Here is a 13,096-nt window from a genome sequence, read left to right as displayed (position 1 = left end):
AGACTGTTTACTTAAGTTTCATCTAACAGTTATTGGACAAGAACAGAATTTGTCTGAAGAGCATGGACTTAAACCTATGACTCCCTGTTCCTAAAAACAGATAAGGTATCACACGGGTGGGATTTAGTTCACATAATAAGATGCCTATATGCTTGATTCAGTTGCCTAAGCAGATATTATTTAGTGACAGTGCCACTAAGATGCTCCAGGATATCAGAGACATCTACATAAAGAGAGAAAATGTGACACAGGACTTACAGAAGATCTGCAGTCCTTTGGGGCGGCAGCTGGAGACCCAGCCCAAAACATTAGGGTAATTCGTATTTCACAGTTCAATCATCCCAACCACATGGAGACATCTAAATGCACATATCTACCTTTGTGCATCTTCATCTTGAAGCGAGTCCCATCTTGGTGAAAAATCTCTTCAAGAAACATGAGACAACAATCTGTCTCAGAACTATTCTGGCTGCAGAGGTTATTGCTCCCACTGAAACAGATAAGGAGAGCCCAGGTGACCAGTTAATAGCACTGTTGCAGAGGTTAGTGTGTGTCTAAGTTCCTGTAATGGTGAACTCTCACTCTTCCCCAACACTTTCAAAGTTGCACAACAAACTGTTTCAAATCCTTGTCAAAGCGTAAGTGCCATGTAGTTATTCCATCTCTGGACACAAAACCCCCTCTCTCTGCACCCTGTGAAAAGGATTTAGGAAATCTCAAGTTGGCAGTTACTTCAAAACTTATTAAGGATGCATGTGTTTCCCAAAATATCCATTGCTCTTCTGGTGGCCTAGAGAGCTTGCCAATGAGAAAATGCTGAAATCTGCAAAGAAAAAAATATGTATCCCTTTCCACCTGAGTTGCTTTACTAATAACAGAAGTACTTTTTGCTAATAGATCAGCAAATATGCAGTGGTATGCAATCTAGTGTTGAAACTGTTCTTGCTATTACACAGATTCCAGTATCCTCCTGTATTTTGTGTCTTTTCTTTACAAAATACTTTTGAACAGAGCTTTTTAAAAAATGAAAATGAAAATTATTATATGAATTAGATACCAGTTCCTTTTGTTTATTCCTTTCCTTGCCCTTTTTGTAATCATTCTTTCAGCATTGTGGAAGGAGGTGGAAGAATTGATCCTCTACCTTAATCAAACAAACAAACAAAAAAGTAAAGCTGTAACAAAAAGGGCACAGTAGTCCCTGAGTGGCTACCAGATTTACATAGTTACTTATTTTCTTTAATTTGGCTAAACTTATCTGATTTTCTAATATGAATATACAGGAATCCTTTGCAAATCAAACATTTCTGTTGAAAGACAGTTTGCTAAAACAAAGCATTAAACAAACGTTACCATATGACACACCAAATGTGAAGTTTAAGAAACAGAACGGTAGCTGTGTCTAAACAACTCCAGAATCACTCTTTGGGGAGCCAATTCAACATCAAAGTAACTTGTTTTGCACTATTAATATATTTTACATGTATAGAAAACAAATATTATCTGGAATAAATGCATTCAAATTAACAAGAAAAAGTATTTACAGTATTAAAAAAAGTTGGTGTTTCAGAGAATTTTTCTGACAAAAATTGACAGGACAAGTGCAAGGTGAAGGATAAGGACTAATGCTAAAAAAGTTTTGTATTTACTGTGAATAGGCACTACTAGGAGATATAACAGTTATCCTCTAAATTTATAAAAGACTCTGGATCAGTTAAGGTATTGTTGAACTCATATTTTAAAGGTCTTTTATGTTTAAGATGATTTCTGTTAAAATAGATTGCTTTAATTATTACTATGAATATAATTCCATCACACAAATAAAAAATTAGAAATCAGATAATACATAAATATACAAAGGGGATTTTATCAATATTCACTAATTTTGAGCAGAAAGGTTTAAAGTAATCATTAAAGGAGTTAAAATTTATTGATTAAAACTTTGAAATCATTAGCCAACTGAGTGAATTAGGCCTACTGTGCCTAAACTTGTGCACACACAAGTAAAGCCAAGCAGTGTACAATGAATGTAAGAAAGTCATAAAACTGAGCACCAGATTGTGTTTTGCTCAGTTAGTGACTCTTCTAATTAAATTAGAAACTAACTCTGTCCTATAAGAATTTGTAGTGATAAGTTACCAAAACAGACACTTTTATTTCTGTCAACCAACCATTGTCTCTAAACCACAAAACTAAGACAAGCATTAGTTTCTTAACTTGGTAGCTCTACACATATGTTATGCCTTGACTTTAAAATTCATAGCACTTATTTTAAACACCACCTGAAACAACTTCCTTTGTTTCTGTTTTCATTGTGTATGCAAATGCCAACATACTGTTTTCCTTTACAATAATTTATTCAAAATGACACCTGGATTATGACATTTTTTCCTATATTTAAAATTGGAAATAAATTGCATTATCTCTGAAATGATATTATGCTGTATAGTATAGTAGTTTAAAATAAATGTTTTCCAATAACAACAATTTTCCTGTCTGGTTTTCCAATGCAATCCCACAACAATTGCACTGTTAAAAAGTAGGCTGCTTGTTTTAATCAATTTGTATTTGAGCTGAGTTCAAAAGAACATTCACTCTCCATAAATACAAAGAAAACAAAGGGAATTCATCTGAGAGATGAAGAATAATTTGATCAAGGTTCTTCAGAAATTTGATTTTTTCTTCTCCATCATAGTCTGAGCTTGAAACATTACTTTCTTCTGTCTCATTTTGAAGAAGTTGTTCCAGAATCATGCACAAAGGAAAAATATTCTCATACTGGGTAATGTCATACATGGCCTGGATCTGTGAATAAAGAAAAATCAATACATAAGCACAGTGTGAAAATGTTTCTGAAGCCCACCATCTCAGATGAGAGTTTAAGGAATAATGTTAAAATTTGCAGCAGTATTTATGTAATCAGAATAGCTATACGCTCAGTATGATTACTTCTTAGAAATATTTTCCTTTTTGTGACAACATCCAAACAACTAACTCTCCATCATCCTACCAAGTGAAAAGTCAATATAACATCCTGTTCATGAGTCAAAGAGGATTTTCTCTACCTAATTATCCACAGCCTGTGACATACAGTAATGATCTACAGATAAACAACAACAATAAAAGCTTTGTTTGTTTTAGGCATATAATTGGTGGATTTCTGTTTTCTGAGAAACAAAAGTAAAAAAAGATTTTTTTTACTCTCAAATATAGACAATCTATTCAAGTGACACCTCTAGAAAGAAAATAAAAAGTCCAAATTCTCAATCTCAATAGAAAATACACAAGCCAGTACTAGATATCTGAGTCAGTTACAAAGTGGAAGAGTCAGTTTGTCAAATAAGCTCAATGAACTCGTAGTTTGGTCAGTAAAAGCCTTACAGCTATATCTAATATATATTTATCTATCCTGTATTTGGAAACTGCAATTTCAAACTAAAGCTTTTAGAACCTCTGCCATACATAAGGAATAACTGGTAAGAAAAAAACCTTAAACCTTGGGAAGTTGTCCCTCTGGAAAATGAAATTCTGCATCCTCCTTAACAGCAAAATCTACCAATAATATGAGATGACCTTGTCCTGAAAAAAAGGCTTACAGTAGCTAGATAATCAGAACTGAAATGTAAAATAATAGCTGCTAGAAAACTAATTAGATATTTTAGAAAATGGACCAACAGCTCTAGTGAGCCTGTACAACTGTTTAGGCCTGTGGTACAAAGCCAGATGGATCTAGGCTTCAACATGGGTTTATGAATCAGTACTGCATCATTTTACCCACCCTAAACTGCATACTGCTAGACTTTCCATAGTGTGACATTTATTACATAGTAGTTGGTTTTACAATGTAAGTAATTTTTTATTCCACTAGAATCTAACAAAAAGACAGCACTTTACCCTCCTCGGGTAAGGCTACCTGCTATCTACCTCTGCTATAGTCAGTGGCCCAGGGATTGCTCACTTTGTCTTTCTGAGCTAGTGTTCTTAAACCTAAAATCTGTGTTGAAGCTTCCTAGGGTAATGTTTTTCAGGTAACCTCCCACCTCAGGAGCCACACTAAGACACCACAGCCATCCCACTGCAAAGCCTCAATGTAGCAAAGGCATTTTGCTACATTGAGACATCTTGAAAATTAGGTTAATTACTGAAAAATACTATCCCTAGCCTGCCATGCTCCAGTTCTGTCTCTCTGGAACCTGAGAACAAAAATCTGCAGTTCGAAAGCTGCTGCCAAGAATTTGATATTGACATTCTTATCACAACAGACAGCAAAACCCAGAAAAGGACAATATTAAGTATTTGCATACTTCTAGAGTCCAATTAAATAAAACTGTATAATTAGAGAAAAGCTCCTTCTAAGGCAGAGGTAACAAGACAGTCTGTTTCTTCAAATACCAAGCATCTGAATCTAGGACAACCATGCCTATACACTGATTGTTTTGACTATTATCTAATACTAGTGAGATAAATGTATTTGTTTTGCTTATTAGATTATATTACAGCTTTCTAAATTGAGAAAATAACTGGTATTAATGATTTCCTGAATTTCTAGGATATAGATGACTGTAAAGGCCTACAAAGTCTGCTCTGAAGACTGTCAGTGTAGGAGTCATCTGACCAAACACAGGCATCAATAGGCCAAGATAGTTATCCTTGGTTCCTGTTTTAGTCAGAGAGAAGCAGGGGGTGGGACTCAGCTGCTTGAATGCAGATATCTATTGTCATTTTGGATGTCCAAGGGTATCCAAGGCATGTTCATGAATAGAGCTTTACATAAGAGTCAGCAGCTATAAATCAGGAATACCAGCTCAGAGCATGCAGTGTGCTATTACATGTCTGAGTTTTGGCAACTGAGTAGTTCTCAGGGTCTTCCAGGAGGTAATTCATCCCATTCTAAACTAGACCCTCAGATGTACCATGTCCTGAAACTCTTTACAGGGATAAAGTATGGTTGTGCTCAGAAAAATGACTACATAGAGACAAAAAATGAAGTTCTGTGCTTTTAGTTGCTGTAATTTGGATATTGGAAGTACAATGTTACAAGCAATAACCTTTGTTTGACTTAAGTGTTGGCCTTGTAAATTTTCTCAGATCTTCCTTTCTCATGAGGAATCAATAGAAAATGTTTTAGAAAGGCAAATTATGTCACTTCACTTATCCCTGTAACCTCAGGCTCTTCCAAGCAGTTAAGCAACTGTGTTACTTTCAGTGGGTCTTGAAAAGTGCAACTAATTGCAGATTAGTAAACTATCTAATTGATTATGGATAACAGAAACCACAAGGTAACTAAGTCCCTTTCCTCTGCAAATACTACTGCATTAAAGGAAAATTATTTTAGCCACACAGAACTGACTTTGAACAGAAAGGGTAAGTCTGATGAAAAGGAAAAAGCATTTTTTTGAGGTAGATGTTTTCCAGGGGACAAATGCACTTTTAAATATTTGTTGTATAAAACCAGGGGGGGGGGGGGGGGAAAAATGTCTAGAACATTTTCTGGCTCAAGGCTGATTAACCTTTCCAACTCATTTCATATTCTGAACAAAACATGTCTCCATTTCTTTTGTTAGATGTCTTTTGTAGCACTAACTGATGCAATTATGACCAATGCAAATTTATGCCACAGAATTTGTAGAGGAATACCTTTACTGTGACATAATGGTGCACAGTCAGATAACAGACCTATTCATCTTGCTCACCAGTGTGTTTTTAAGTGCACAGCAGCATATGTATGTGTACACACACAGAGCTAGTCTATCCAGAAAGTTCAGAAGGCATGTCTGTAAAGAAAACCTTATCTACAGGCTACAATTCCAGAATATATTAACACCAATTTTTAAATAACTTCACCACTAACTCTGTTTTTCAGAAAGAATTTTAAGATGATCACTATTTTTACAGATCAGATGGGTGTCCAATATGGGTTCTCGACACTATTTTTTTGTGAGATAGTCCTTGCTGATTTTTCCCCACCAAGTATTTGGAAATATGTTTCTTATCACTAAAATGTATTTTTCATGCACCTCAGTTTTCAATTTAACTTTTTAAACTATTTTCTTATTATTTCTCAATCCAAACAAACTTTTTGAAGTTAAAAAATTTTTTTCTTTAAATTATTAATTATATAACATTGAACCTTACATGAGATGGGAACAAGTGGTACAAGTATTTTCTGGCTGGATTTGATGATCTGCTAATTAGAATTCATATATTTACATCACCAAGTTCAAAATGCAGGAAGTGTCAAAGTTTCTGGCTGAAATGAATTCTCTAAGCTTCTCCTATGTTACGGGGTGCCCACTAGGAATAGCACACATGTAAATCTGAAAGCAGGGAAGAAGTTCTCTAATCTGTCTTCTTTACAATGCTGTCATAAAAACCAGTACTAACATGTTAAAGGAAACTGCTCAAAAATGTAGGTAGCAATGACAGTCAGAATGCTGAAGAGTCATCTGTGTTCCAGGTTCCTGGGATTTTATTATACTTCCTCTTTGCAAAGCAATCGATCAGATGGCCGGGGACCAAATTCCAGGCCAACTCTCTTACTGGACAGATTTTAAGTTGGGGTCTTCAGCAAAATTTTGGACAGAAAGTAAGGATCTGAAAGCACAGAATTAATTGAAGTAACCTTCACAGGATGGTGGATGTAATTTCTGAAGATTATTCAACCATATTCAGAAAAAATCCCAAGTGACATTCTATGTGCAATTTTTGCATTTAGAATATTTTTGTTTTCATGTCGTAGTGGTTCATGACATTTGTATCATTTATTCAAATGCTCTCAATAACAGCAATATAAAACAAGAACAGAAGAACAAATACTAGCTTTGAAGAAATTCTCTATATTACTGAAGCCAATTACCAGCAACTCATATTTCTAGTGATGAAGTCTGTTGAGGCTGGAATTCTCACAGATGACTGATGCTACCTTCTGAGTATAGGCAAATAACTTTTGTTCTTTTCTGTCTCAAAGGACCTACAGAATAGAGATAATACTTAACCAGTGCAAATACAAATTATATGAAAAGAAAGAGATTATCTTCATAGCAACTAATATTTGTTTCCATGCTTATGTAGGCTACGGACAAAGTGTCAACACTTGTATGCTTTCTGGAATAAGCCAGAAACAGCTCTAACTCAGAAGAACTTCTTTTTCGTTTAGAATGAAATGTTGAAATGCTATAATTTCTGACAAATTTAAAACAATTAGAATTAATCTAGAAGCACAATTATGTTTAATTAATGACAAAAAGCCTTCCTCTTTTTCCATCTCTGTAACTTAGTTAACACCTTTTTAAGCTTTTTTAGTCCTATGAAGATACCAAGTTTAAATGTATATTGCAACAAATAATTACACACAACACAATGCTATACAAAATACTGACATACTGATACAGATTTGAATCAAACTGGAAAGATGAGTGTTTATACACCTCTGCTGTTTAGGAAGATATTAGCAGAAAACTCTTCCACCCAAATCTCCTCAATACATCATATTCTAAGTATTGCTTCTTATAAATTTTTTCTTGTGCATTTTGCCACTTCCATTTCCTGTCAAACTTTTACTAATCAGCAGAGATATACTGAAATATCAAGTGTTAAAAGTTAGCATTTCTCTTCTTTTACATGCATATTTTTCAGAGAAGCATAAAGGGTAGACCAAAATAAACAATGGGAACTGCTAAAGCCTGGCTAATATTGCCTTTCTACAGAAGCAGAAGCAGCACTGCAAGCTGCTGAGCTGTGATCACTTCGATAGTTAAGGAGGAGTAGGACAGAACAGAACAGTATCTGCCATTTAGCTAATTCCAGCAAAAATCCCCCATGGCCCATCCCCTCCTCAGGGAAGCAAATGGAGCCAAAGCTCCTAGAAATTCTTCAGAGCAAGTATCACCAACCAATCAGCAAATAGTCTCAGTACCCCTTCCTTGCAGAAGGCTGCTGGTACAGGCAGGTACACGTGCAGTCTGAATTCTTTTCAAGAAAATGAAGATTCTAGGCTAGGAGGCCACAGAGCAAGTGTAAGCTGATGTCCCATCTAACACAGAACACAGGATTTACCCAAACTTCTTCAAACTTTGAAGTGGAGCATGCCAGTTATTTGCTGCCTTGACTTTCTGGAAGTAAAAGGGGTTGCTCCATCTAAGAGCTAAGAGGAAGGTGGATGTGAGACTAAACAAGTCAGTGAGAAGTTAAATATAGCCATTGATGTCCACAGGAATGAAAACATTATTTCTGTGTTCACTATGCCTGTGTACAGGAGGGATGCTTCTCTAAAACTGTTTTCAGTATTTAAACACTACAGTTGTCTTAACAAGTATATCATTATAAAAACAAGTCCCTAAACAGAGAGATATTGAGAGCATCCCTTTTTAGGAAAAAAGTTTCTAAATCATCTTAATGGAAAATAAGAAACTGACTGACTAGAAATGCTATCAACAAGTGATCAGCACTGAGTAAATTTTGTGTCTATTAAAATAATGCTGACAAGCCTAAGTTTTCAGTAAAATCAACAGTTTTACTCCAGCTGTCCAGTCTGAGTAAGAGGTTAATGGGAATGTATTTCAAGAATGACTAAATTGTTTCCTCAAGTGGCAATACAATCACATTTTATGAATAAATAAGATCAGTTCACACAGGGAATTCTGTTCTTGACCCTTCATTTTTCCTTTGAGAAATCCCTATCCAGGCTACTTATTGCTGTGTTTACGACTTGAACATTTTTCAGAGTGCAGCCCGCAGGTTTGGATAATAGGCATTTTACTTCAAAATCACAAGGAAAGACTTTTAACTGGATGTTCCACACACATGTAAATAACCTCTACATGGATCATTAAGATTTACAAAACAACGATATCCATGGTATAAGCAAGCACACAGTAGGATAAAAGAGGTTATCTCTAATTGCTGTTTAGTGCTTAAATAACATGCTGATAAGCATCTCTAAAATATTTAAGGCAGGCATGCATGAAAAACTTTACTGGAAATCTTTCTGTTCTGATTTTAATACTATTGTATTTGCTTAAAAGGTAATTACCTTACAAATTGCCATGACTCAGGATTAAGTTTTTAGTTGATTAGCATTTGTCTTTAATTGCTGGCATTTGTCTTTAATTGCTTTTTGTTTTGTGATTTGAAATGCATATTTCCCTAACATCCCTCTCAGTAATCATAATTCTCATTAACCAGTCAGTATTCACCTGCCAAGAATGTTCAAACTGTTTTACACCCTCTTTTAGGATCCAAAGCAAAATTCACATCACCTACAATTCCTTATTTAAATTTTTACCAACCCATCCCACCCAAACTTTCAAAGTATTTTGATATTTTATTCAATGGGATCTGAAATTTTAGTTGTGTCGTCTTTATCCTTGCTATTACTTTCTTCTCAAGTAGCTCCCTAAGATTCAATAAATCTACTTTCAAATCAAGACCAAACGTGTCTGGCAGAAAGGGTCAAGGAATTACTAACAACTGTGAAAGCTAAATTTCGGAGGAGGGACCATCATCTAAATTATTGGAACAAATGAATCTACAGCATGTGCAGTGACTACAGTCCTGAGCAACATATTGTCAACACCATTTCAGATGTCCCAGATAGCCTCACAGAAGAGAGTTTTCAGAAGGAACAGTAAGAAACTTGCAGAAATGATGTTTGCCCAGATGGCATACCCTGGAAAATACTTTTGACAGCAAAGAGAACAAGCATTTTAAATTCTATTACTCAAGAGGAAGATGCTTATCCCTGAGACATCTATGTATCACGCCTCTTCTACATATCATTTAGCAGGGTCATCTGTTACTAGCCCTTAATATGACACACTGAATTACAAGAAATTCCCCAGCCACCTTAAGCAATATTATTCTTATCTAGTAATATAATTTCCACAACATATTGTAAGGAATTAAATATAACAGCAGTAGAGCATTCAAGCTTTCATTCTGGAGTAAGAATCATAACAATTCCCTTGCAAGTAACATAACAAAGACACAGAAAGCTTTAAAAAGTAAATTCTAATCCCTCTTACCCTGTTAAAGAAAGCTAGAATATGAGCCACTAAGAAAACTCATTTAGAGAGAACAACCAAAAAAATGAATTTATGAACCTTCTTGGGATAATGGGAATTTATAAACCTATTTTACTCCAATCTGCAAGTCATAAACTTCAACTGTCACTTCTGTCATATATGTTACTTTTGAAATATATTCTAGAATAAAAAATCTCAATTCTTCACAAGCTGAAGCATGAAATATGTTGGATTTTTATTACTTTTTTTCAGAAAATAATCTAAAATAATGACTGTGAAACTATCTATCATAATATGGGTCCTTCCAAATCAAACGGACTACTTAAGCATATTTCTAATTAAAAAAAAGGTAAAAGTTCTAGACCAGACTAGTCACTATCAAGAAAAAAGGAGAAAGAAACCAACAATAACAATTTCATTAAATGTCTCAGCTATGAACACTTCTGTATTAGAGAAAGGTTTTTGTTGTGGTTTTTGTCCTGGTTGAGGAGGAGGAGGAATTGCCTCCATTCCTGTAAACTCACAAGAAAACATAACTATGGGAAAGTGGAGGAAAGAGGCTCGTCAATTCAACTATAAAGCAAAAAAATCCTGGTTTTAGCTCCCTCAGATATATGCTTCCCTCCAAAAAGGAGCCTTAATACAGTTTATATTCACTTTCAACTCCAATCAGTCATAAAAAACTGACAACAGACTGTACCACATACTTTGTTCTGCCTCACCTTCCACTCCACCTTCAAAGTACTGTTTGGGACTTTGGTTTCTTTATCCATGTTTTGTTTACCTTTCAGGGAGTCAAAGGATGGAAGACAGATGATAATTTAGATGTGGTTATAAGCAAGCTGCTAATTGCTCATGGAAACTGAGAGAATAACAAAGATGGAGGCCTTAGTAAATAAACATTCAGATTTTGTAACTAGAAGGTCAAGTATATCAAACTTATTCCAACATATCAGAAAAACAACCTAAAAAAGCAGGAAGAATGTAAGTTGTCAGCCCATCACTTTTCCCATAGTAGCTACTGCCCATAAGAAAAGCAAGGAGTAGGCCAGAAATGAGCTCTCATACTCTTCTTTTCAAGTGTTCTTAAAAGTTACAAGAAAGCTCCTCCTGACCAGAAAACCTACAGTGCTTTGATTGCAGCTAGTGTTTGAATGGGCCTTCCCAGACAGAACTGTGTTCTGTTCACAGACAGACTTGTCTGTCCTTCAACACTTCCCCTCAATTCCCTGGGTCAGCCTTACACAGATCAAGCTTCTATTTTTAGCAAAAAGGTGAGAGATAACACATTCATAACATCACTTCATTGCCTGATGTACATTTAGCACAAGCAAGTGTAGGAGTACCATATGCAATAACCATATCATTAAAATAATAAATGTTGTTTGTTGACATAAGAAATTATATTCTTATCCTACAGGAAATGTCATAAAGTATACAGTAATGATAGTAATTAAGCAAGTCTTGAAAATAAACATCATACATATAGTATTTTTATAGGTAAAGAATGACACTAAGGTAATAAAACTAAGTTTTGAATAACAACAACAATAAAAAGTCCTCAATTAAAATCGCATCACAAAACAATGGATTGCTGAAAAATAGAACTATACTGGTTTCAAAAGATTTACTGACATAAGTTTACATATTTTTAGAAAATGCACAGAAGTACTGAAAATAGAGAGCAATCACTTCGCTTCAGTGGCTCTAACACAGTCTTACCAGTAACTCAAGATACATGCTCATTAGTACTTCATCATAATTCATTCATTTTTGAAAAGCTTTGAAAAGTGCTTTTCCTTTTGTAAGGCATTTTTTGTTTTTTAAAAGTATGATAACCTTGCCTCATATTCAGCTTGACTTACTAACATTATCTGTTCCAATAATAGGGGTGGAAAGTATCAAATAAAACTAAACTGAAAACAAATCAAAGTAGTAGGTTATCATACAACGTGCATTTAAACTGCCTGCCACAGGATACTGTGAAAGCTGAAAGCTTGCATAGGGTGAAAGGAAAGTAAACAGTTGTATGATTGTGAAATCTACTGATACATATGTGAAAACAGTTACCCTCCACCTCAGATAGCCCAAATTGATGGATACTGGGGGAATGTTCCTGGAAACATCTCCAAACTCTTCCCTGGATGTCTACTATAACCACTGTCAGCAGCAGAATATTTGACCTCTGATCTGAGGACATTCTTGAGCATGGCCATTCTTGTGCTCTCCTGTCTTCCAGTTTACTTTGCTGCCCTACCCACTACCAACATTAAGTTACTTCAGAGAAGAAAATCCGCCTTCCTTTTCCAGGCAAAGTAAAGCTTGTTTTCAGCTCAGGAAGCCCGCAACCAGTGGCTCTATATGCACCACAGACTTCTTTTCAGTTTCAGTGAGTTCAGTCCTTCCTCCAAAGCCAGAGACAGGATACACCTCTCCAGGTTCAAATCACACAGAAAGAAAACCCTGAACAGAAGCAAACCTAGGGTTTTTTGAACTAACTGAAAATGCAATATGTACTCAAAGCTTGTACTTATCTGCTGCGAAAGAAAACAGAAAAGCCATGAAAAACAAGACAAAACAAACAGGAGTGATTCTAGGCACTGCCCTATATGAGGAAAAGGACAAAGTTGATTGGAACACAACATTAAGATTTGTAAGAAAAAAAGTGACATCTGCTTTCTGAATCACTTTCATCCAGTGAATCAAAGTCTCAGAATACTTTTCATAATAAAAAAGGATAATGCTAAAGAAGAAAGATTTCCTTCTAATTATGCAGTTAGTTTTCCTCTTACAGAGGCTGAATGTTGTAATTCAAGGTAATGTTCAACTAAACCAAACATTGTCCCTGGTTTAGGAAGAAGTGTTTTATTTATCTACTTACCCTTCCTGTTGTTCTGTCAAAAAACTTAATTTTATTATACAGAAAAAATTCTTTAGGAAAATATTTATATTTCATATAACATTTTCAAAAACTAGTTGCCTAAAATGGATGAGTATTTCCCTTAGACATGACTATGAAACTAGACAACAAAATATGGTGTTTCAATGATTCCAGCATCTGCCTAAAACACCAG

General features: G+C 35.1%; 1 protein-coding gene across 1 annotated transcript in view; it reads right to left on the bottom strand.

Moving 5' to 3' along the window:
* Positions 1-2,553: 2,553 nt before the first annotated feature.
* Positions 2,554-13,096, bottom strand: part of MEI4 (meiotic double-stranded break formation protein 4) — an 85,074-nt gene continuing 74,531 nt past the window's right edge. The window contains exon 5 of the mRNA XM_074922597.1: positions 2,554-2,805. Within this exon, the coding sequence (XP_074778698.1) occupies positions 2,554-2,805 (252 nt within the window). The remainder of the gene's footprint in view (positions 2,806-13,096) is intronic.

Source organism: Athene noctua, chromosome 1 (assembly GCF_965140245.1).
Source record: "Athene noctua chromosome 1, bAthNoc1.hap1.1, whole genome shotgun sequence".
NCBI lineage: Eukaryota > Metazoa > Chordata > Aves > Strigiformes > Strigidae > Athene > Athene noctua.
Note: the sequence above shows the minus strand (reverse complement) of the source record. Positions and strands in the feature narration are given on the sequence as shown.